The sequence below is a fragment of the Mastigoproctus giganteus genome, chromosome 1 (genome assembly GCF_048544385.1).
Source record: "Mastigoproctus giganteus isolate SK-2022 chromosome 1, ASM4854438v1, whole genome shotgun sequence".
Classification (NCBI taxonomy): Eukaryota; Metazoa; Arthropoda; class Arachnida; order Uropygi; family Thelyphonidae; genus Mastigoproctus; species Mastigoproctus giganteus.
This window is the reverse complement of record NC_143575.1, coordinates 55,648,620-55,671,871: the sequence shown is the minus strand read 5'-3', so window position 1 is coordinate 55,671,871 and position 23,252 is coordinate 55,648,620. Positions and strand designations below refer to the sequence as shown.

Below are 23,252 nucleotides of genomic sequence, written 5' to 3'. Positions count from 1 at the left end.
CCCGAGTCCAAGGATGCTCTCATAATTATGCCTAAGAGTTTGCTTAGTTCCTTTGCCACCTCCTTTAATATAATTGGATAGATCTTATCCATCCCAGGTGCCTTTCTTATGTTTAACTTCAACAATTTCTCTTCCACTTTGCTCTCAGTTATTACAAAATCATGAAGAAGCATGTTTCCTAATATCTGTCAAACTGAGAGTGGGCCAGTAAATTAGAGTTGCTTATAATGGGGGAACTTTTAACTTTCCGGATATTGACTGGAACTTGTTGGCTGATCACTCACACAGTAGCAGAACCTTTCTGGATATATATTAGATAATTGCTTTCTACACTAATATGTTAGGGAGGCAATAAGGAAAAGTAGTGCTCTTGATCTGATTATTAGCAATGACTCTTCATACATTAAAAACCTTTAGATGAAAGAACCACTATGTAGCAGTGATCACAGTGTATTGATATGGGATTTATGTAAAGATTTAACTACTATCAAGGGTAAAGAGAAGGGTTTTGCTTTCTTGAAGGTGACTACAATGGGCTTAGATAGTTTATAAATTCTTTTCAGTGGGACCATCTTATAGCATTACTAACTGCAAATTCTAAATGGAATTCAGTGAAGTAATTGTAGAAGCTACAAGCTTTTCATACCAACTAAGAGATACTATTTGTGGTTTCAGCCTAAATCGATGACAGATAAACTGAGACTAGTGACCTGTGAGGTGATCTGATTGAGGTGTATAAGGCCTTGAATGGGTTGAGCACGCTGAATTCTGATGGGATTCTTGCACTTGTTCAGATTACGAACCTAAGGGGGCAAAAATTTAAATTGATGTGCGGAAATTTGCCTCTAGCCAGCGGGTGGTTAATTGCTGGAACAAACTTCCATCTGCAGTTGTGGAAGTTGATAGGTTAAATAAATTTAAGGAGGAACTGGACAAACATTTAGAGGGAATGGTTGTGTGATTTTTTTTTTTTGGCTGATGCTACATAAGCTCATATGCTTGCTTTCTTGCATCACATGCCACTATTACTAAGTGTAAACTCCACATGTCCAAGGAATTAAACAGTAATTTTTTCTCATTCATTCTATATATCCCATACAACCTGCTCCTGAGAGTGTGTGTACCATTTGAGAATAACTCATAAGGATAGTTTATATTTGAATTTATCAGCTAAGAATTCTGTATTCAAGCATATAATTTCATTATTATACCATAAATTAGTACAGTTTTTCTTCCTTCTAACGAATGCATATTTTCTCAAATGCTGCTTCTTAATTATTAAAATTGATTCCAAGTTCAAATTACTAATTTTTAATTTAAAGTTAGTGTAATGGAATTATATATTTTAAATGGATTTACTGTTTCTTTTGATTTCAGCAGCTGTATTTCTCTTAAATCATTCCTATAATGTATTTACATTTTTTATCATTTTAGGGGCCAGTTGGGCCACGTGGTTCTCCAGGACCTCCAGGACCGATGGTAAGTCGCAGCACCTATGACTAGCTCTATACAAATGTAAGAGGTGCACTGCATCTGGCCTCATAATGAAAGCATGAAGATCTTAAGTTTTTACGTTTGAACGTAAAGATAGTTTATATTTGAATTTATTTTAAGCATTTTCTTGTTGGTTATAACTGTACTTTGTTTTGTCTCTAGATTAATACTTTATCCATTAGCATCCTATGTACATTAAAGAATCGCATTTTCTGTTTATAATTGTATCTAATGTTATTGTTTCTCTAATGAAAGCAAATATATATAAAATTTTAAAAAAATAATGAAAATAATGAAAATCCCAAATGGAAGATATTAGAACTTATACTACTTAGTAGCATTTATGCTTAAAGGCTGTGAAGACAAAATATATCATTGATACTAGACTTAAATTTCTATGTATTGTAATTTTCAGGAAACAAATTTGTTTCAGAGAACAGAAAAATTTCTCATTTATCCCTTCTACTTTCTAGTCATTCCAGAAAGTAGAAGGAATAAATGAGGAAGAAGAAAAGTTAGTTCTTGAGTTTGGAGCTTGAGAGTAGGATGCTGACTCTCATGGCATGTGCTTGAACAGGTTTGGAAGGGAATGGGGGAATTACAGATGCCAGTTTGGAAGAACAGTGCTCGTGGAAATATCTATAGAAAAAGTATGCATTGGAAACTGAACATTTGTGAAATAGAAATTGAGACAAGGAGAGACTTTCTAAGGAACTGGTCATTAATTAACCCGATTGCCCCCTTTTGAATAGTCTAGAAGCTGGAGAGAGAGAGAGAGAGAGAGAGAGAGAGAGAGAGAGAGAGAGAGAGAGAGAGAGAGAGATTTGGAGAGAACAGCCCCAGATGTGAGAACAGTATTCCATTGTAGAGTGAATTTGAGATTTGCATAGGTTCACTATCTGTTTAGAAGAAAAGTAATAGCAAGAGTGAAAAAGAAGTACCAAATTTTCTTTTTAATCAGAGGAAGCAATATTTGTGATGTGCATATTGGCAATAGACAGATTATAAGTCAGGGTAAACCTAGATCGTAGGTATTAAGGACTCCTTAAAATATCAAGAGTCGGGGTAAACCCTAATAGAGATATGTGATCTCTAAAAATTTCAGTGTCATCAAAGATGAGCATAGGAACAGTAAACTCTTTTTTTGTGAGAAATAAGACAGGACTGATTGTTAGATAGGTTCAAGTTTTCTTCATCCCATTGATGAATTATGTGGAGATTGACATTTAAGAAATTTTTGGTGGATATTCAAGAAGTTGAAGCTTATGTAGAGAAAGGTTTCTCAACTTGAAAGGTGACTGGTGTGCTATCAGCAGAACTATGGATAGGGTTTCCAGTCAGTTGAAGAAGGTCTTTAATATACAAGAGAAAAAGAGTGGGTGAAAGAGAAGAACTTTGGAGAACACCAGCATTAGTGAAGAGGTTAGAAGATAGAGAGCTGTCTACCATCATTCACATTGAGTGATCAGAGAGAAAATGATACCCAGTTTCCAAAAACACAAGGTAATTCATAAAGATGTTTAGAAAGTCTCTGTGCCAGACATGATCAAAAGGGGATTCAGAAGAAACTGTTTTTTAAGTTTCACTAAACCTTTTCATCAAATTTGTGCAAAAATGAGTAACAGGTAATATTTCACCAGTGGATTGACACTAATGGAATTCATACAGGCAATCATTGATATCAGATGGAAGGTTTCAAGATAGTTTAAGAGTTAGTGGTTAATGGATTTTTCCATTACTTTGGAATGAATGGAGGTAAATGCATCGGGATGATATTTGGACAGGAGGAGTTTTCATCCTTTTTAGGAAATTTCTGGATATGAGTAAATTTCCAAGCAGAAGTACAATCACCAGTGGAATAAGAAAGTAGGGAAAGGTGACAGGAGGACAGGTTTGGAGAAAAAGTGGAAAAATACCATCTGGACTTGGAGCTTAGCTTTCTTGGTATCAAGATTATGCCACACTCTTCTAACATCCCAGTACATTGAGTGGGTTTTTTTTTTTTTTTTTTTTGTTAGTGCATCGGCTTCTGTGGCCATAATGCACGTCCCAAGGTTTTTCCATTTTACTGTGATCCAAGCCTGAGGCGGGATTTGAACCCGCGACCTTTGGGTTGCCAGGCAGGCACTTTACCCACCTGGCTAGCCCGGTCGGCCATTGAGTGGTGTGTACTGGCTATGATAGAGGTGATTTACCAAGGTTGTCAATACGGGCAACCAAAATCACTGTTTTGCTACTGTCGAAAATTTTAGTGTTGCCAGAAAATGAAACTGAAAATTTGGATAAAAGCTAGTTATAATATGCTACATTCTTATGAGCAGCTTTAGCACATTTTTTGGAAAAATAAGCTTTAGATAAAGGATAAGACTTTAGGTTGGAATCTGCAATAAAAGGTTTCATCCCTACAAGAATAGTTTCACTAATGCGATATGAGCAAACATTGGGTTTGAAAGATTTAAAACAGTAGTCCTAACCAAGGGAAAGAGGAAAAGAAATTGTACAGATTATCCCATTTCACATTATTATAATCCCAAATGACATGAAGCTGAGGATGGTCATGAGAGAGAGAGAGAGAGAGAGAGAGACCGAGAGACCGACCGACCGACCCTGTTGCAAAAGAGACCATCACCAAGGTGATCATTGAGGTGCCTAGGGAACCGATAACATTGACCATGTGCTTGTAGGGTTGTTAGTGAGGAAAAGATTGAGTGTTGGGTGTGTGGTTTGGATTGTATGGTATTCTGGTAGGCATATGAATAAATTGTGTTAGTTCATTAGTAATTGCAAAGTTTCAGCATCTCAACCAAATGGAACTGTGTAAATAGAAAACTGAAGCCAGGTGGAGTTGTGAACATTCAGGTCACCAAGGAAAAATTGCCTCATTGTTAGGAAAATTAGACTGGAGAAAGTAGACTTTCAAAGAAAGGAAGTCAAAGAGGTCTGAGTGATTAGTGGAGTTGGGAGTAGAATTTGACAGAATGAGTTTGAGAGATTTGAAGTGAGAGGAGATCAAAAAAGAAATTTCAAATTAAGGAGTCTCTGACAAGGAATACCTTAATGGATATATGCACAAGTACCACCTTTGAAGTGAAAAGAATCATGGAACAAATAATTAGGGCAATTGAAATGCAACAGCAAATTCAAAATGGGAAGCATTCAAAGAACTTATCTTGGAAGCTACTAGGCTTTACATACCAACTAAGAAATATTGTTCAAGGTTTAGGCCTAAATCAATTAGGCCTGTCAAATGAACTAATGAGACATATGGCAGAGAAGAAAAATGCATGGGATACATATAAAATCCTTGGCAAAGGATGCAAAGAAAAACAGAAAAGAGTTTTTTTACCTATGTGAACTCTAGAAGGAAAGGGATGAATCAGATTGGCCCACTGGATATTGATGGTTCAACAGTTGAGGATACCGCTCAGGTGGCTAACAAACTAAACGAGCATTTTGCATCTACATTCACACATCAGGAGTAATACAGGAAGGGGAATGCCAGAGGTGAAGTAAATTCTGGCAGTGAGCTAGATGATTTTGTAATAACTGAGAGGAAAGTGGAGTAGAAATTGTTGAGGATAAACATAAAAAGGCACCCAGGGTGGATGGTGTTTATCCAGTTATATTAAAGGAGGCAGCAAAGGAAGTAAGCAAACCCTTAGCCATAATTATGAGAGCTTCTTTAGACTCAGGGGAGGTACCCATAGACTGGAGATGTGCAAATGTGACTCCAATTCACAAAGGAGGATCAAAGTAATTAGAGACCTGTGAGTTTAACTTCTGTTACAGGAAAATTAATGGAGGCACTGGTTAAAGAAGCATTGCAGGATCATCTAGACAAGACTTCAGTTATAGCTCGGACACAGCATGGTTTTGTTAAGGGAAAGTCTTGCCTGACCAATTTGATTGGATACTATGATGCAGTCACAAAAGAACTGGATGCAGGGAATAACTTTGATATTATATATTTGGATCTTAGAAAGGCTTTTGATACTATTGCACATGGAAGACTGCTGCACAAATTGGAGCAGTGTGGCATTGGAGACAGATTGCTGCTATGGATAAAGGGATGGTTGAGGGGGGAGAAGACAGAGAGTGGTAATCAATGGACACTGCTCATCGTGGACTAATGTTATTAGTGGAGTCCCTCAGGGTTCAGTTTTGGGTCCATTGTTGTTTTCTGTATTTATAAATGATATTGATGATGGTATATCAAGCTTAATGTCCAAGTTTGCAAATGATATGAAGGTTGGCAGGGTTGTTAAGGACACTACTGATGCTATGCTGCTGCAACAGGATCTGGAAAAGTTGAGCAGATGGGCTGAGAGGTGACAAATGTAAAGTACTACATATGGGAAACAGCAACTCCAGAGCAATGTATGAACTCTGTTTTACTATACTGACAGTGTTAGAGAATGAAAAGGACCTGGGGTAATTGTGCAGACAGATACGAAGTTTTCTGAGCAGTGCAGATGGTCTGTAAGAGTAGCTCATGGTGTCTTGTCAATGATATACAGGAATTTTTCTAGCAGGGATAAGGAGGTGATTATTCCCTTGTATGAGGCAATGGTCAGGCCACACCTTGAGTATACAGGTCTGGAGGATGTAGAGCTGCTAGAACGAGTCAAGAAGGATGTAGAGCTGCTGGAATGAGTACAGATAAGGGCAACAAGATTAGTGAATGGAACAAAGGGTTGCTCTTACAAAGAAAGGCTTGAATTTTGAAAATTACAGTGTCTGGAGACTAGGCGCCGGCGAGGTGATCTGATAGAGGTGTATAAAGCCTTGAATGGTTTGAGTATGCTCAGTGCCGATGGGATTCTTCCTCTCACTCAGAATAATCACCTGAGAGGGCATAAATTCAAATTGAGGAAAGACAGGTGTAGGATAGATGTGTGGAAATTTGCCTTTAGCCAGCGGTTAGTTGGTTGGTGGAACAGTCTTCCATCCTTTGTTGTGGAAGTTGATAGCCTCCATTTCGAACAAACAAATGGAGGGGTGAAATGGGAGTGGTGTTTTTTTTCTTTTTTTTTTTTTTTCAGGCTGATGCTGCATAAGCTTGCTTTCTTGCATCATATGCCTGTACTAATGCTAAAATCAGTATTAGTTTTTATTAATCAGTCCAAACTAGAGTTTGAACAAGCTGAGAGTAGAAAAGTACAATTGCCCCCCTAATGGTAGCCGAGCATTCCGGTCCCACCTCAGTCCAAACCAGATGGTTCTGTTGTCACTTCAGCCAAGGTTAAAGCTGACCTGCTAGGATCCCATTTTTTCTTCCAACTCATGTATTAATGATCTTGGTAAATCACCTCCACCATTCCTAACATGCTCCATTCAATGCCTCCTGTGGTCTTCGATAAAAGGATGTCAGAAGGATTTTGATGAATCTTGATGCTAAGAAAGTTCCAGGTCCCGATGGTATTTCTCCGTTTGTTCTGAAAACCCTGTTTCTGAACTTAATCCTATTCTTTGCCGCCTTTTTTCACTTTTTTATTCCAAATGTGTTTTTCTTTCTGGATATGAGCAAATTTCTTGGAAATTTGCTTATATCCAGCCAGTTCCTAAAAAGGGGGACAAATCCCTCCCATCCAATTATCGTCCTATTGCTATTACTTCTACTCTTTCTAAAGTAATGGAGAAATCAATTAACCGCCAACTCTTAAACTACCTAGAAACCTTCTGTCTGATCAATGATCACCAGTATGGATTCCGTCAGTGTCGATCCACTGGAGATATTCTGGCTTATGTTACCCATTTATGGACTAATTCAATGGAAAGGTTCGGTGAAACACAAGTAGTTGCTCTTGACATCTCAAAGACTTTCGATCGTGTTTGACCTAAAGGTCTTCTAAACAAGCTTCCATCTTATGGTATGCCAAATGTTTTTAGTAATTGGTTATCCAGTTTCTCTCTGATCACTCACTGAGGGTGATGGTAGATGGCTCTCTGTCTTCTAATTTCTCCATTAATGCTGGTGTTCCCCCAAGGTTCAGTTCTTTCCCCCACTCTTTTCCTCTTGTATATTAATGACCTTCTTCCATTGAATGGAAATCCTATCCATAGTTTTGCCGATGATAGCACATTGCATTCTACTTTCCATTTTGAGAAACCTTGCCCTGCTCAATCACCTTCAACTTCTCGAAAATCTGCTACCAATTCCTTAAATGCCAAACTTCAGGTAATTCTCCAGTGGGGCAAAGAGAACTTAGTTGATTTCAACCCTTCTAAAACTCAGTCTTGTCTTATATCTCGCAAAAAGGATTCTCCTATGCTTATCTTTAGTGACACTCCGATTTCTAGGCAAAATGATATATCTATTTTGGGGATTACCCTGACTTCTAATCTCTCTTGGCACAAGCACATTACAAATATTGCTTCCTCTGCATCTAAAAAACTTGGTTTTCTCTTTTGCTCTCAGCTTTACTTTTCTTCAAAACAGCTGCTCACTCTGTATAAATCGGAAATCTACTCTGCCATGGAATATTGTTCCCACATCTGGGGTGGTGCCCCCAAAACCTCTCTCAGGCTTCTCGATTCCATTCACAAGAGGGTAGTTAGGTTAATTAATGATTCATCTCTAATAGTCTCTCCACTCGCTGTCTCATAGATGTACTGTTTCTGCTGCATGTCCCTTCTACAGATACTTCCATGGGCACTGTTCTTCTGAATTGGCTTCTATAATTCCCGCTCTCTCTCTTTCAAAACAGTCCGAACACGTGCTGCCACCAGCCAACATCCATTTACTGTCTAACTTCAAACTCACAGAACCAACTTTTCATCTTCCTCGTTTATTCATTCAACTGCCGTTTTCTGGAACAACCTTCCTTCATACATATTTCCTGAAAATTACAGTCTACAGAAGTTCAAGTCCAACGTCAACAAATATCTTCTGTCATCTTCTCAACCTCCAACCCAAGCATGGTACATAGTACTATAGGTTCTAATACCTCATGTAAACCCCATGTTTGGGGTTTACATAAAAAAAAAAAAAACTGGTGGGCTGGCTGTAATCAGTGCTTATTTAGTGAAAAGGTTGGATTGATTAAGCATAAAATCATACCAACTATCATTTTAAGGTGAAATACATCAGGAAAGGAAAATAAAATCCATTAGAATTGATGAGTTACATTCAGATGCACCCACAGCCCAGTATGATTGCGTTATTTCATACTTGTGCTTATTGGGGTGTGATATTATTTAGTAGATTATGACACGTAAAGATGTGATGGGTAATAATTAATAAAAAATAAAAGTTCATTTAAATATTATATATTTTTCAAACATTAATATATAGTACCTACTATCTAAATTAATGCAATTTAAACTTTACTGATTATTTAATGTAACAAGTTTTAACAAAAGTTACTTCTTTTCATTTCCTTAGGGCCCACAAGGTTTCCAAGGAATTAGAGGCGAACCAGGAGAGACTGGCCCACGGGTAAGAACACTTATAATAATATATCTTATTGAAAGATGTGTGAATGGCATATATAAACCGTAATAAAGTGATTAAGATATACTACAAAAGTTGAACAGTGGCCCACTTTAAACTTTGCAAACCACTGAAAAGTTTTTGAGTTGTAAAAAAAAGCAACTTCTTTTTAAAGCTGCTTTTAACATTTTCTGTTACACTTTTCCGTAATAAAATTTTATGTACTTTTGCTGCTCGGTAATACAAATTTTTAAAACATTCATCTATTTTAAAATTCATCAAAACACCTATTCAGCATGAGCTAATTCATACTGATTGCAGATGAACACATAATTTATGTATTGCCATGTAACAAGTCACAGCTTGCTTCGGTGACACAGTTTCAAGATACGAAGCCAATCTCCATGTGAAAACATAAGAAGTAGAAAAAGCAACATGGTTAACAAAGCATTCACTCAACTGAGTTGCAGACCTTCTGTAACCCGGTTAAGCTGTAATGTAAATGTGGCTTTTATTACCTTGTATGCCTGAACTCTTTTTGTATACATGGAAATTTTTAAGCTACACCAACAGAAGAAGAGTTCAAAATTACATTATTATGAGCCTGTATATTGGTATGTGTTATAATGTTGGAGTAAATAATGATATTTTTGCAGCAGATGAGTTCTGAGTAATTAAAATAATTACTAATTATCTTCCAACAGTAGCAGGGATAAGGAGGTGATTATCCCCTTGTATAGGGCAGTGGTCAGGCCACACCTTGAGTACTGTATACAGGTCTGGAGCCCTCATTTTAAGAAGGATATAGAGCTGTTGGAACGAGTACAGAGAAATGCAACAAGATTAGTGAATGGAACAAAGGGTTGCTCTTACGAAGAAAGGCTTAAGTTTTGCAAATTACAGTGTCTGGAGACTAGGCACCTGCGAGGTGATCCGATTGAGGTGTATAAAGCCTTGAATGGTTTGAGCATGCTCAATGCTGATGGGATTTTTCCTCTTGCTCAGAATAATCACCTGAGAGGGCATAAATTCAAATTGAGGAAAGACAGATGTGTGGAAGTTTGCCTTTAGCCAGTAGGTAGTTGGTTGGTGGAACAGACTTCCATCCTTTGTTGTGGAAGTTGATAGCCTTAATAAATTTAAGGCTGAGCTGGACAGGTATTTGGATCGAACGGAGGGATGAAATGGGAGCGGGTTTTTTTTTTTTTTGGCTGATGCTGCATAATCTTGCTTTCTTGCATCAAATGCCCCTACTAATGCTAATGCTAATTATTTGATTTTTAAAAAAAGAATAACTAGGGGTGCACAGATCTGCAGCTTAGCCAGAGCTGGAACTTCAGGAAACTTGGCATCCTTGTGGAGACCTAATTAAGGTGTTTAAGGCTTCAAAAGGATTAAGTTAAATGCTATCTACATCTTTTCTCCTGTTAAGGCAATATGCTTGGGCAGATGTGCTGAAACACATGTGCATGCACATGCAGACACACATACAGAGAGCAAAAATTTAAATTGAAAAGGATGGTTATAGAAGAGATGTGTGGAAATTTGCCTTGACATAGTGATTGTTGGAATAAATGTCCACATAGTGCTGTGGAGGGTAGGAAATTGTAATAAATTTAAAGATGGTTTGGAAAAGTCATTAGAAGGTATGGGGAAAATGAAATAATTTTATTTATTTTTATTGTTATTTTTTGGCTGATGCAGTATGAACTTGCTTCCTTGAACCATTTTTCCAATACTAACACTACAAAAGGTTTACCCATACTATAGTAGCTAGCACAAAAGTTGGAGGAAAATGATGCATGTGTAATGCCTGTGTTTGTTAATTGAAGTGACTAGGTTACAGACAGTTCCTGTAGTTTACTATAGTACAACAGTAAACTACAGGAATATTACTAAAATTTACTGTGCCATAGTAATGGCATCAAATAAGACTGAATGTTAATGTAGATATGGAAAATTACTAAATAGCTAAGCCAGAACAATTAATGCTTGTAAATATCTGAAGGAGAACAGACATGGAGAAAGTAAGTATTTTTTCTAAAAGAAAAGTAAAACAACAGAGGTGTTATATTCATCTATAAGAGGGGTGGCCAACCCCAGCACACTTACTACTTGTAGCATGCACACTTTTTGCTAGTGGCATACCTACTGATGTGAAAAAAAATTATATAAAAATTATATATCCATATTGAAAAATCAGAAATTAAGCTAAATAGTTGTTTGAATTTCACTTTTATTGCCAGACATTATGATCTACATAATGTCTTTATTCAGCACAGGTTAGGAGGGACAGTAGTGAGCTCCTCATGGCACCACTTCTCCCAAAATAACTTAGTAACAGAAAGGATGAAGACTTATTTGTTAATCTATATTAACTTGATTTTATAAATTAAAACTGTTATAAATTTTTTTATTATAAGCACCTAGCATAAAGTTCCTTTGCATAATAAAAACATTGGTGGCACCGGGTTCAAGATCAATATGGAAGGGGTAGTTATTGGTTCCATTAGCTTCTGGACCTGCCCCATGTGGCATGTGATGCATTTCCTAAATATGTAGCAGGAAAAGGTTGACAGCCCCTGTTCTATAGAGTAGTTACTCCAGATTCTTCCAGTCTTTTGGACATGAATCATTCTTAATTTTAGTGGCCAAAATTATTTATATAATTTAATTCTAATAAATTTGTATTAACGTATTGTAAATAAATAACCTACAAGAAAAGAATGCAAATAATAATATTTAAGAGATTATATATTTTCAACACAAAGCATCGTTAACATAACTTTGCTATTATGAATATAAGTACTACTACTACTACTGATTAAGCCTTATAGCCTTTGTTTTAATAATGGTAGAAATAAGTTCACTATTGCAGTTTCAACAATGGAAATAGTGGTAGTAGTAGAAAGAAAGCATAGTAGTAGTAGAAAGAAAGCATCAGTCAAAAAAAAAAAAAAAACAGCTCACCCATCCATACCCTTCAAGAATTTGTCTAGTTCTTCCTTGAATTTATTCAACCCATCCACTTCCATAGCTACAGATGAAAGCCTGTTCCAACAATCAACCACCTGCTGGCTGAAGCCAAACTTCTGCACATCTATCCTGCAACCATCCTTCCTCAACTTGAATTTATGCCCCCTCATGTGTGTAGGTTCAGAAAGTGGAAGAATACCATTGATATTCAGCTTACAATCCATTCAAAGCTTTAAACACCTCAATCAGATCTCCCTGCAGGTGCCTAGGCTCAATATGCTGCAATTTGCAGAAGTGAAGCCTTTCTAGGTAAGAGTACTCTTTTGTTCCCTTCAGTATTTGTTGCCCTTTTCCACACCCTTTCCAGCAGATCTACATTCTTCTGACATGAGGCTTCCAGATCTATATACGGTATTCAAGATGAGGCCTAAAAATGGCCTTATACAAAGAGATAATCACCTCCTTATCCCTTCTTGCAAAGTTTCTGTATATCATTGACAAAACCCCATGAGCTATCCTGGCAGCATGTCTGCACTGCTCAGAGAATTTCATGTCTGACTGCACAATTACCTCCAGTTATTTTTCATTGTCCACTATCTTGAGTGTGTTAACACACAGTTGATAAGTTATTTTGAGGTTACTGCTACCTATGTGCGGTACCTTGCATTTGTTAATGTTAAACTTTGACTGTCATTTTTCAGCTCATTGACCAAATTTTCCTAGATCTTGTTGCAGTAGCTCACCCTGATGACTGTCATTAACCGCTCAGCTGAACATTGTATCATCTGCAAACTTAGACATTAAGCCCGATATACCTTCATCAATACCATTAATAAATATTGAAAACAAGAATAGACCCAGCACTAAACCCTGGGGAACTTCGCTAATAACATTAGTCCACAAAGAATAGTGCCCATTAATAACCACCCTGTCTTTTTCCACTTAACCATCCCATTATTAATAGCAGTAACTTGCCATTAATGCCACATTGTCCAGTTTGTACCACAGTCTTTTATGTGCAACAGTATCAAAACCCTTCCTGAAATCCAAGTATATGATGTCAAAATTATAATTGACATCCAGTTCCTTAGTCACTGCATCATAATAACATATCAAGTTGATTAGACAAGACCACCCTTTGAAAAATCTATGCTGTGATTGCAGTATAATTGCATACCTGTCCAAATGGTCCTGCAGTACTCCTTTAACCAGTGATTCCATTATTTTCATTGGAACAGACTTTATGCTAACAGATCTGTAATTACTCATGTCACCTTTTGATCCCCCCCTGATAAATTGGGATATATATTCACACATCTAGGGACCTCCCCTGATTCCAAGGATGGTCTCATAATTATGGCTAAGGGTTTGCTTACCTCTTTTGCTGCTTCCCTTAATATAATTGGATGGATTCTATCTTCCCCAGGTCCCTTTTTTATGTCCATTATCAACAATTTCTCCTCCACTTTCCTATCAGTTATCACAAAGTCATTAGCGTCTCGTTAGAGTGTGATAAACTTCTAGCATTCTCTTCCCTAAAGAATTCCTCATTATTGAATGTAGATGCAAAATACCTATTCAGTTAGTCCACAATCTGAGCAGGGTCATCACCAGTTAACCCATAGACATCAAGTGGCCCAATGTGATTCAACCTTTTCCTTCTGCTGTTAACACAAGCATAAAAGTCTTTGTTGTTTTATTTTGCATTCTTTGCCAGAGACTTCTCATAGTCTGTCTTAGCTTGCCTAACCTCCTTTTTGACTTGATTACAGGCTAATTTATATCTAGAGTAGGCTTCTGTATCACCTGATAATATATTAGATAGTATGAACTAGAGCTGTAATGCTCAATATGTTCTACGTTGATATCAATATTTGTAAAATAATAAGAGAAGTTTACCTCAGTATAGTAACATAGAACACTTCTGTATGATACTCCCCAGAAATTAAAACAAAAAAATCGAAAAACTTACATTAGAGTAACTAATAATTTAAAAACTTTAAAATTTTTTTATTAATTTTTAAAATAAATTTTTTATTTTATTGGTTACTCTAATGTAAGTTTTTTTGATTTTTTTAAATTTTAATTTCTGGAGAGTATCATACAGAAGTGTTCTACGTTACTATATTGTGGCGGCACCTCCATAGCCAAGTGGGCAGGAGCAGCAGTGTGTAGCACACGCTTCTTGATTAGACCAGGGTTCGAGCCCGTGCCCACCAAATATGGAGGATGTGGAAAGGTCAGAGAATGACCACAGCATATACCCAGAGCAATATGGCCTTAGTTGCTAATGCTCCTAAAAACCAAATAACAAATAACTATATTGTGGTTAACTTCTCTTATTATTTTACAAATACACCTGATAATATCTATGCATTCACTTTTCTTCTCTGCCACAAGTCTTATCAGTTAATCTGACATCCAGTCAGGTCTAAATCTTGAACAGTATTTCTTTGTTGGTATTAAAAGCCTAGTAGCTTCTTCAATTATTTCCCTAATTACTTCCCATTTAGAATTTGCTGTTGGTAACATCATCAATTAGCTCCACTGCATGCAATTTAAAAACTGCCTGAGACTGCTGGAGTCACTCTTACAAAAGCCTTTCCTTTACCCTTGACACTAGTTATGTCTTTAATAAAATTCCACATTAGTACACTGTGATCACTGCCACCCAGTGGGTCTTTTATCTGCAGATTCTTAATGAATGAAGAATCATTGCTGATAACTAGATCAAGAGTTTTGCTTCCTCTTGTTTGCCTCTCTAACATGCTGCTGTAGAAAATAATCATCCAAGAAATCCACAAAAGTCTTGCTAGTGTGTGAGTGACCAACCCACATATTCCAATCAACATTTGGAAAGTTAAAATTCCTCATTATGGGGCATTCTGATTTTCTGGCCCATTCGATTTCCCTGTATATCTGTTTGGTATACTCATCACAGTCATTAGGCCTATAACACACTCCTACTCTCAATTTTGTTTTCCCAGTGCTGATATCACACCGAACTGCTCTACATTACACTCAACTGTATGCACTGTCTTAGATTTAATATTCTTCTTAACTAAGAGAATAACCCCTCCACCTTTCATGTTCTTCCTCTATACGTTGTACTCTCCATATTCAAATTCAGCATCACTTATGTCTGAGTGACACCATGTCCCCGCTATTCCTACAATATCTGCATTTGATGACTTAATCAGTACTTCAAATTCATCAAATATATTTACAGTGCTTCTTAGCATTAGTGTACATGCACGTGTTCTTACTCTTAGTTACCCTAACACAGCCCATTTATTCATTTGTTCTGTGATGACCCACAGCAGGGCCTGACATCCCAGACACTTTGCTTTCTAGGCTTATGCATTTACCAATAGTAGCAGTGCAAGAATAACTTTCACCTCTGCCTGTGGCTCTAGCTAAACTATTAACCTGTGCATTCCCCCAAGCTAGCAGTTTTCCAACTTGCCTGTCATTGCCTCGATAGCATCAGCAAATATTCTTGCACCCCTGCTATTCAAGTGTATCCCATCCCTGTAAAAGCAGTCTCCTCCTGCTAATAAGCACAAACCATGCTGAAAAAAAAATAGTTATGTTTGTCAGAAATAAATAATGCATGACATCCACAAAAGCTTCTAATTGCCTCATTGAATTTTTCTCAATTACATATGCATCATTTTCCTCCAACTTTTATGCCATATACTGGAAGGCCTTTCTCTGCATTTTCAAATGAATTTAGAAATGATATGAAATCAGTCTTCGAAGGAAAAAAACAACAAATAAAATAAGATGCCAGTTTTTATTTTTTTGCTTTTACTTTATTATTGCTGCACTATGGTTATTACATTCAAAAACATTACATGACATAATATCTTCTATGATAAAAGTGCAGTGTTGCTGGTGAAAGTTTATCTGCTTATGTTGAGGTTTGTTGCTCACTCACTCCTGAACTTCAGCTCTGGTGTGAACAATCTTTGTTTACAGGATTGTTTTTTACAAACTGAAAATTGATTTTTGTTCTTTTGCTTATGTATATTAACTGTTTAATAAAGTAGACTTATAGCATTACAGCTCTTAACTTAATATGCAAAATGCTACTTCAAACTTGTTCTGTTGTGTCTTATACAATCCACAAAGAGTCCAGTAATGGAATAAATTTATATAAGCTCAGTGTTGTGTTTAACATTATTCCCATTAATAGTTTCATAAGAAAAATTATTAATTGGAATAATGTTTTATGACTCTGTTCTTTACAGTTCCCTGGTTTTTTTTTTTTTTTTTTTAGAAACATATTTACTGATTAATAACTTATAATATACAATCTTTACAGATTATATATATTAGGAGTTATTGTTGGTAGCTACTTATCACCAGATAAACAACAAAAAACAAGAAACATTTTCTCTTTAGTTTCTCTCTCTCTCTCTCTCTCTCTCTCTCTCTCTCTCTCTCTCTCTCTCTCTCTCTCTCTCTCTCTCTCTCTCTCTCTCTCTCTCTCTCCCTTCTTTAGAAAAAATTTTTCAGTTGAATCTGTAACAGTATTTTACAATTTTTCTATTTGAATTGAAATATAATTTTTGTGTTAAATTTTTGAAATTAGAAATTATTTTATTATAATTGTTAAATTTACTATGCATTATCTTAAAATAAACATTTCTTTTAATGTATTACATATAATTTTGTATTTTTTTTTTTTTTTTTTTCTTTTTCTGTTAGGGCTCAAATGGTCAGCCAGGAGAAAGAGGTTTGCCTGGGTTACCAGGAAAAGATGTAAGTAATTAATGTATTTTATTTGTTAATGCATTTTAAATTATATCTTTTTATATATTTTGAATAATGTATTTATTTTTTTTTTATTAATTCTGATTTTCCTGTGATAATTATACTTGTTTTTCAGTAATTAAAGTTCTTGCGCATAAAATCATAGATTTTTATTGTGATCAGTTAGAATGTATAACACAATGCCTTGTATTATACATTCTTTACAGTATTTTCTTTTAGTTAAATAAATTAGGCATCTACATTGTAATCTGATTAAAGCATTTAATGCATTAAAAGGGTCAAGTTAACTAAATGCTGGTAACATCATTGCTTTTTCTCAAACAATACGTACTTGGGAACATAAAATTAAATTGAAAAAGGATAGTTATAGAATATACAGGCAGAAATTTGCCTTCAGCCAGAAGTTCTAAGGTTTATTCTAATTCTGATCGCTAGAATAAACCTCCACCTAATATGTTACTGAAGTGGATAGTGTGAATTAATTTAAAGGAGGAGTGGACAAATTATCATAAGGAATGGGTAAATGAAATAGTTTTTTTTTTTTTTTTCCTTTTGCCTGGTTCTATATAAGATTTACTTCCTTCTATTGCTTTGCCAATACTAATGCTACTAGTGCAACACCTCCATATTCTACTTACAAACACCAGTGATAAATATTTTCAATAATAAAAGTTGAAATACAATTTCAAATTGCATATATTTCTATGTTTAATTTCATGTTTTGGGTATGCTGAAGACTCCAATGACAATGGAGTCGTTCAGCCAACTTTCAGTGGCTGAAAGTTTGCCCTTTAACCATTGGTTTATGCACACCATAAACCAAAGGTTTATTTTGCTAATAAGCTAAGTAGTTGCTAATATCTTTTAAGCAAGTGGCCTTATTAAAAGGTAATTCCATGTCTGTTTAAGAAAGGCACCATTGTGACAGGTCTTTTGTAACTATTAATCTCCTATCAGATGACAGTAGAAAAGTGAATGTTTGTTTGTTTGTGGATCTGTGAAAAACATAGCAATCAAAATTGAGTAACCAGTCAATGTATGTGGCATAAAAAACTTTCACTTAATAAGCAAATAACAAAAATTATGTTTTCCCTACACATTTCATATAATAAAGGTTGAGTTATATTTCAGTGTTGGTATTGAAATTATTTCAAGTTATGTTAATTTCCATCTTTGAGGAAACATTTCACCTTATACAATAGACTCGTGATTGGCCGAAGGCAGATTAATTGGGGTTGTTGCATCCTATCAGCTCACTGTAATCATATTTCAGTAATCCTAGTTTTACTATTGTACTAATTTTAGAATTCTTGTCCAAGTTTTTTTTTGAACTTATGTCCATGATTTTTTAAAAACGGAAAGGGTTGTTGAACAGAAACTTCAGCCCATTGACAAATATGAAAAGGTGCAGAGTGTCAACTTTAGTGAGTCTCCACTTGACTATACAGACAAAAAGAAGACGCTGCTCTCATTGATAAGATGATGCTATAAAATTTACATAGTACCTTTTGCAGATGGAAAACCAAATGAAAAAGCAAACTGTGTTGTTTTCTTTTTTTCAAAAATTATGTTTATATTAGGTTTTATATCATATCTTTTCATGCTGTTGTATCTTTTATAAATATGAATAGATTTATTTTATATAAATAAATTTTTTTGTGTCACATTTGTGAGTTTTACTTTCCGTTTGCTGATTATTCAGGCTAATTTATTTCCTAACCACCCCAAATTATCAGGAGTCTGTTGCATGTCTAAATAAATTGTTATATAATATTGGTGTAAATAAATCATAGTTTATCCATAAATTTAACTACATAAGTAGTGTAACGGCATTGTTTGATTATATCTCATATTGTGGCTACCTTCACAACGAAATATCAGGTATTGCACTACTTTGAATGAATAATGCTTTTCTAGTAGAGGAGGCTACTGTTATTTATTCTCATTGGGCACCACCACCCAGATGCATTTTGGAGCTTGTTGGCTCACTCATTAGTGCAATACTTGGTATCTCGTTGTGGAGGTAGCCACAATATGAGATATAATCAACGATGCCATTACACTACTTGTGTCTTTAAATTCATGGGTAAACTGCGGTGTATTTACACCAGTATTATATAGTTAATCTCAACCCATAACATATTATGCCTTGTGCATTTAGTCTCCTATCAATTAGTTTAGTCTCCTATCAAACCAATTAGCTTTGCAGCCGTGATGGCATGTCTGCATTATCAGGGTACCTTCCCGTCCACTGATGAGTGAGCCAACAAGCTCCAAAATGTGTCTGGTGGTGGCACCCACTGAGAATAAATAACAGAAGTTTCCTCTACTAGAGAAGTGTTATTTATTTGAAGTAGTGTAATACCTAGTTTCTCATTGTGAAGGTAGCCACAATATGAGATATAATCAAACGATGCCATTACACTACTTACGTAGTTAAATTTATGGGTAAACTATGGTGTACTTACACCAATGTTATATAGTTAATCTCAACCCATAACATATTATGCCTTGTGCATTTGGTCTTCAAAACTAAATAAATTGTATACATATATTTAGACCCTCCACAGATAGTGTCTGAAAGTGAGCAATCAAAACCTAGGCTTTTGGCCACTGTCATTAAAGGCTTCCAAATGCCTCCAAAGACAGAATTCCGGCATTAGTTGAAAAGCCAGAAGACAGAGGGCCATATACCATCACATATGATAAACAGTCAGAGAGAGTTGTTAAGTTTAGTCACATCAGTAACTTAGACTACGTTGTGCCATTTATATCACATCTGTAAAAGTGTGTGATATGAGTTATTCCAATAACTCATATCATACAGAGGTTCCCCTATGAGTTATTCCAAAAACTTGGAATAACTCATAGGGGAACCTCTACTCCCTTTGCCTCAGATTGGCTGATTACAGTTTCAATTAAAGGGATCTTTAGAAATTCCTGAAATCAACGAGAGGATTAAAACTCAGACCAAACCTCTCCAAATGATTGAAAAGTGGCAAAGCCATCATAGGTCATGGAGGACAAACACTCAGGAAGAAAACTGGACCCGGCTGCAAAACACAAAAAAGCAAACCATAATATGGAAACTTTCTTGGAAAACCTTTATACAAAATGCAGCCAAAAGCCTTAGAAATAATAGTAAATAGTAATGGTATTCATCATATAGTGCATGGAAGCCACAGGCTTTTGCTGCACTAGTTAAAAAAAAAAAAAAAACACCCAAGTAGATAAGAAAAGAAAATACAAATTATATGCTTCCCTCCTCATACAGGTAACTATCTAGTTTACCTTTGAATTAATCAAACTGGCCGCCTCAACTACATGCAAGGGCAACTTGTTCTAGCAATCAATGACTCACTGGTGAAAAGAAAACTTCTTACAATCTAATCTAAACCTTAGCCCCTGTAATATGAATTATTGCCCCTAATTCTGGATTTCTTTATAACAGTGAAAATTCCACCTTCACTCATTTTACTAATCCTTCTCAGTGCCTAATAAACCTTAATTGCATCACCTCTGTGTTTCCTGGTTGCCAAGCTCTGTAGCCCACATAATTGGAGTCTTTCCTCTTACGATCATCCTTTCGCCGATCTCACCATTTGAGTTGCTCATCTTTGGACCCTTTCAAGAAGCTCAATATCTTTTTTCACATGAGGTCTTCATACTTGAATGCAATATTTCAAATGTGATTTTACAATTGCCTTATACAGTGGGATTATGATCTCCCTATCTATAGAGGATAATGTTCAATAAATCATTGATAGGATACCATGGGCTTTCCTGGCTGCCTGTTTCCACTGTTCAGAAAACTTCATATCTGCCTGTATTGTAACTTCCAGATCCCTTTCCTCCTCAGCTGTTTTTAATTCAACCCCACCAAGTGTATAATTTAATTGTGGATTGCTATTCCCCAAGTATAAGACCTTACATTTAGCAGAATTAAAACATTGCTACTACTTCTCTCGTTGAGAAATGCAGTGCATATGAATAGTGCATCTTTAGTAGCTGATTTCTTTGTAGCGCACAGAACAGAAATCATTTTTCATAAGTCTTTTTTAAAACTCTCAATGCATGTTCTTATGTAAATAGTATTCGGTTTAAGGAAAAGGAGCTTGATCATTTAAACTCATCTGGTCCGCAATTGGAGAAATGTTCCACTGTATGTAATTCATACTCACTTCAGGTACATCATTGTTAGATGGAGCAGTATTGCTGGTTGAAGGCACTGCTAAATCCAATGCTTTATTTTCTGTTTGTCTTTTACTCAATCTCGATAGTCTTTGTTATTCTTGCACACTCATTGCTACTTCCGTCTTTATTTTCTTAGGTTGGTGCTCGATACTCTCGATATCGCTCTGCTTTTGACTTAGGCATTGTTGAACACTTAGCTACAGCAGTGGCATTCAGTCCCTTTCACTAATAAGAAAATTATTGATGTGAAAACATCTATAGCGGCATCTAACAATGGAATGTAACGAAAATGCGGATTGCAATAATACAAATACTTGTATTGTTGCAGTCATACTTCCTACAGTTACTACTGCAGGAAGTATGATTGCGATGTCACACCATTCAACAAATGGCTACAATCAAATGGATAATTAGGTTATTAGCTTGGATTTCGCTAACCTCTTCCAAACATTGATTCAGTATAGTAAGTAGCGGGCATGAGTATAAGACTTTACATCGTTCATACTAAATTTTCACACTGAAGTATGATGCTAATAATGCCAATGTTGATTCAGTAGAGTAAGTAATGGGTGTTAGCATAAAACGTTAATCATTCATAACTTTGGTTCTAGCTGTTCGATTTTAAAATGGTTCTGATTTTCATCAAAGATGTTTTCACATAAAACATCTTTCGTGTGTACAGGGTAAACATGCGATTTTTTCTATTAAACAATCTGTAATTACAAAATCACTAATTTCATATGGCTCTGCCTCGCTTGCACAGCCTCTTCTCAGCATGGAGGATCTTTTGTCAGTAAAGACCGATGCAAAGTATCTATTCAGTTCAATTCATCTGCAACATTGGCTGGGTTCTCTAAGAATTTCCCACACCTGGTACATAACGGTCCAGTCTGATTAGCATTCTTCTTCATTGTATTCACATAAATGAAAAATTCAGTACTTTTCATTCCTCTGTAAATATCCCACAATATCTTTTTCTGCTCTATTTGAACAGCCAGATTCGCAGTAATCTATTCACAGCATTCTCTCCTGCAGTATTTTCTTAATGGTATACATATGTTCATGGCTTCTGTAATTTTTGCTTTAAAAGTATTTCATAATTCAAATATATTCGCCCTTTCTCAGCAATCTGCACAATTTATAGATGCCATGTAGTTCCTTAAACTGCAAAGTCTCCTCTTCTGAAGTTAAAACCCATGCCTTTTGTTGTTATTATTACTATTATTAGCCATAAGGTGCAAGAAAGCCTGAGGCTTATGCTGCACCAGCCAAAAAAAATCCCGTGTTATCTTGAAAGAGAAAGAGAGATAGAAGCAGAAGGGAATCACCAAGAAAGCAAGAAAGAAGAATGATGATGATGATATCCAGCTCAGGATCCTGGGTTTGCCAAGCCCATACTCACCAGATGTGAGCCCCTGGGGTTTCCTTTAACTACTGCAACATCTTTCTTCATCTTGCAAATGATGATTGCATGATCACTTCCTGTCAATAGTTCCTGTACTTAAAACCCTGTGATGTCATCTGATTGTTAGTAATGATGAGGTCAAGAATGTTTTCACTCCTATTACTTTCTCTGACATGTTAGTACAAATGATAATCATCTAGTTTATTTAAAAAAAAATTTCCCCATAGTGAGTTTCCCTCCCACTTATTCCAGTCAGTCTGGGGCAAATTAAAGTCACCCATAATAAGACATTAATGCTTGCTTGCCCATTCCATCTGCATATAGAGACTCTTGTCATATTCTTAACAATCTTCCACTGTAGATTACTCCCACTCTCATTATACCTTTGCTTCTAACTAAATCACACCACACAGATTCTATGCTGGAAGATGTAACTTCAGACTCGGCAAAAGCTCTTTTTCCACACAGGCTGCTTTTGATAAGAAGCATGACCTCTCCACCCCTTCTGTCTTCCATATCTTTCCTAATGAGAGCAAGTGATGAGTATCTCTGAACCTTTCTGTGGAATTTTTCTGTGGAAATATTCCACAGAAAGGTTCATTGTTGAAAGTTGATTTCATGTATTATCATTGGATAATAAATGTAATCAAGATACCACCATTGGGTCAAAATAGCATGAGAATTGACAGTTGATAGATACCTCTGTTACTTTGGAAAGGGTTGAAGTAAATCAACTGGATGATAAGTGGTAGGAAAGGATTTCACTATTTTAAGGAATGGCTTTATATGAATGAATCTCTGTGCAGAAGTAAACACACCAGTCCAGAAAGATAGTATAAATGGGCAACACAGTACAGGAATTAATGCTAGAGCACAGGTTTTAAGACAGTTGGAGAAATGTCATCAGAATCTGTAGACTTTGTGGCATCAAAATTTTTAGGATCCTTCTAATGTTTTTCTTTTGGAAGATCA

At 35.9% G+C, this 23,252-nt stretch overlaps 1 protein-coding gene across 1 annotated transcript in view; it reads left to right on the top strand.

The window, feature by feature from the left end:
- LOC150090808 (uncharacterized) overlaps window positions 1-23,252 on the top strand; it is a 791,939-nt gene that overhangs the window by 162,692 nt on the left and 605,995 nt on the right. The window contains exons 8-10 of the mRNA XM_090372970.1: window positions 1,435-1,479; window positions 8,879-8,932; window positions 16,616-16,669. Of these exons, the coding sequence (XP_090229096.1) occupies window positions 1,435-1,479; window positions 8,879-8,932; window positions 16,616-16,669 (153 nt within the window). The remainder of the gene's footprint in view (window positions 1-1,434; window positions 1,480-8,878; window positions 8,933-16,615; window positions 16,670-23,252) is intronic.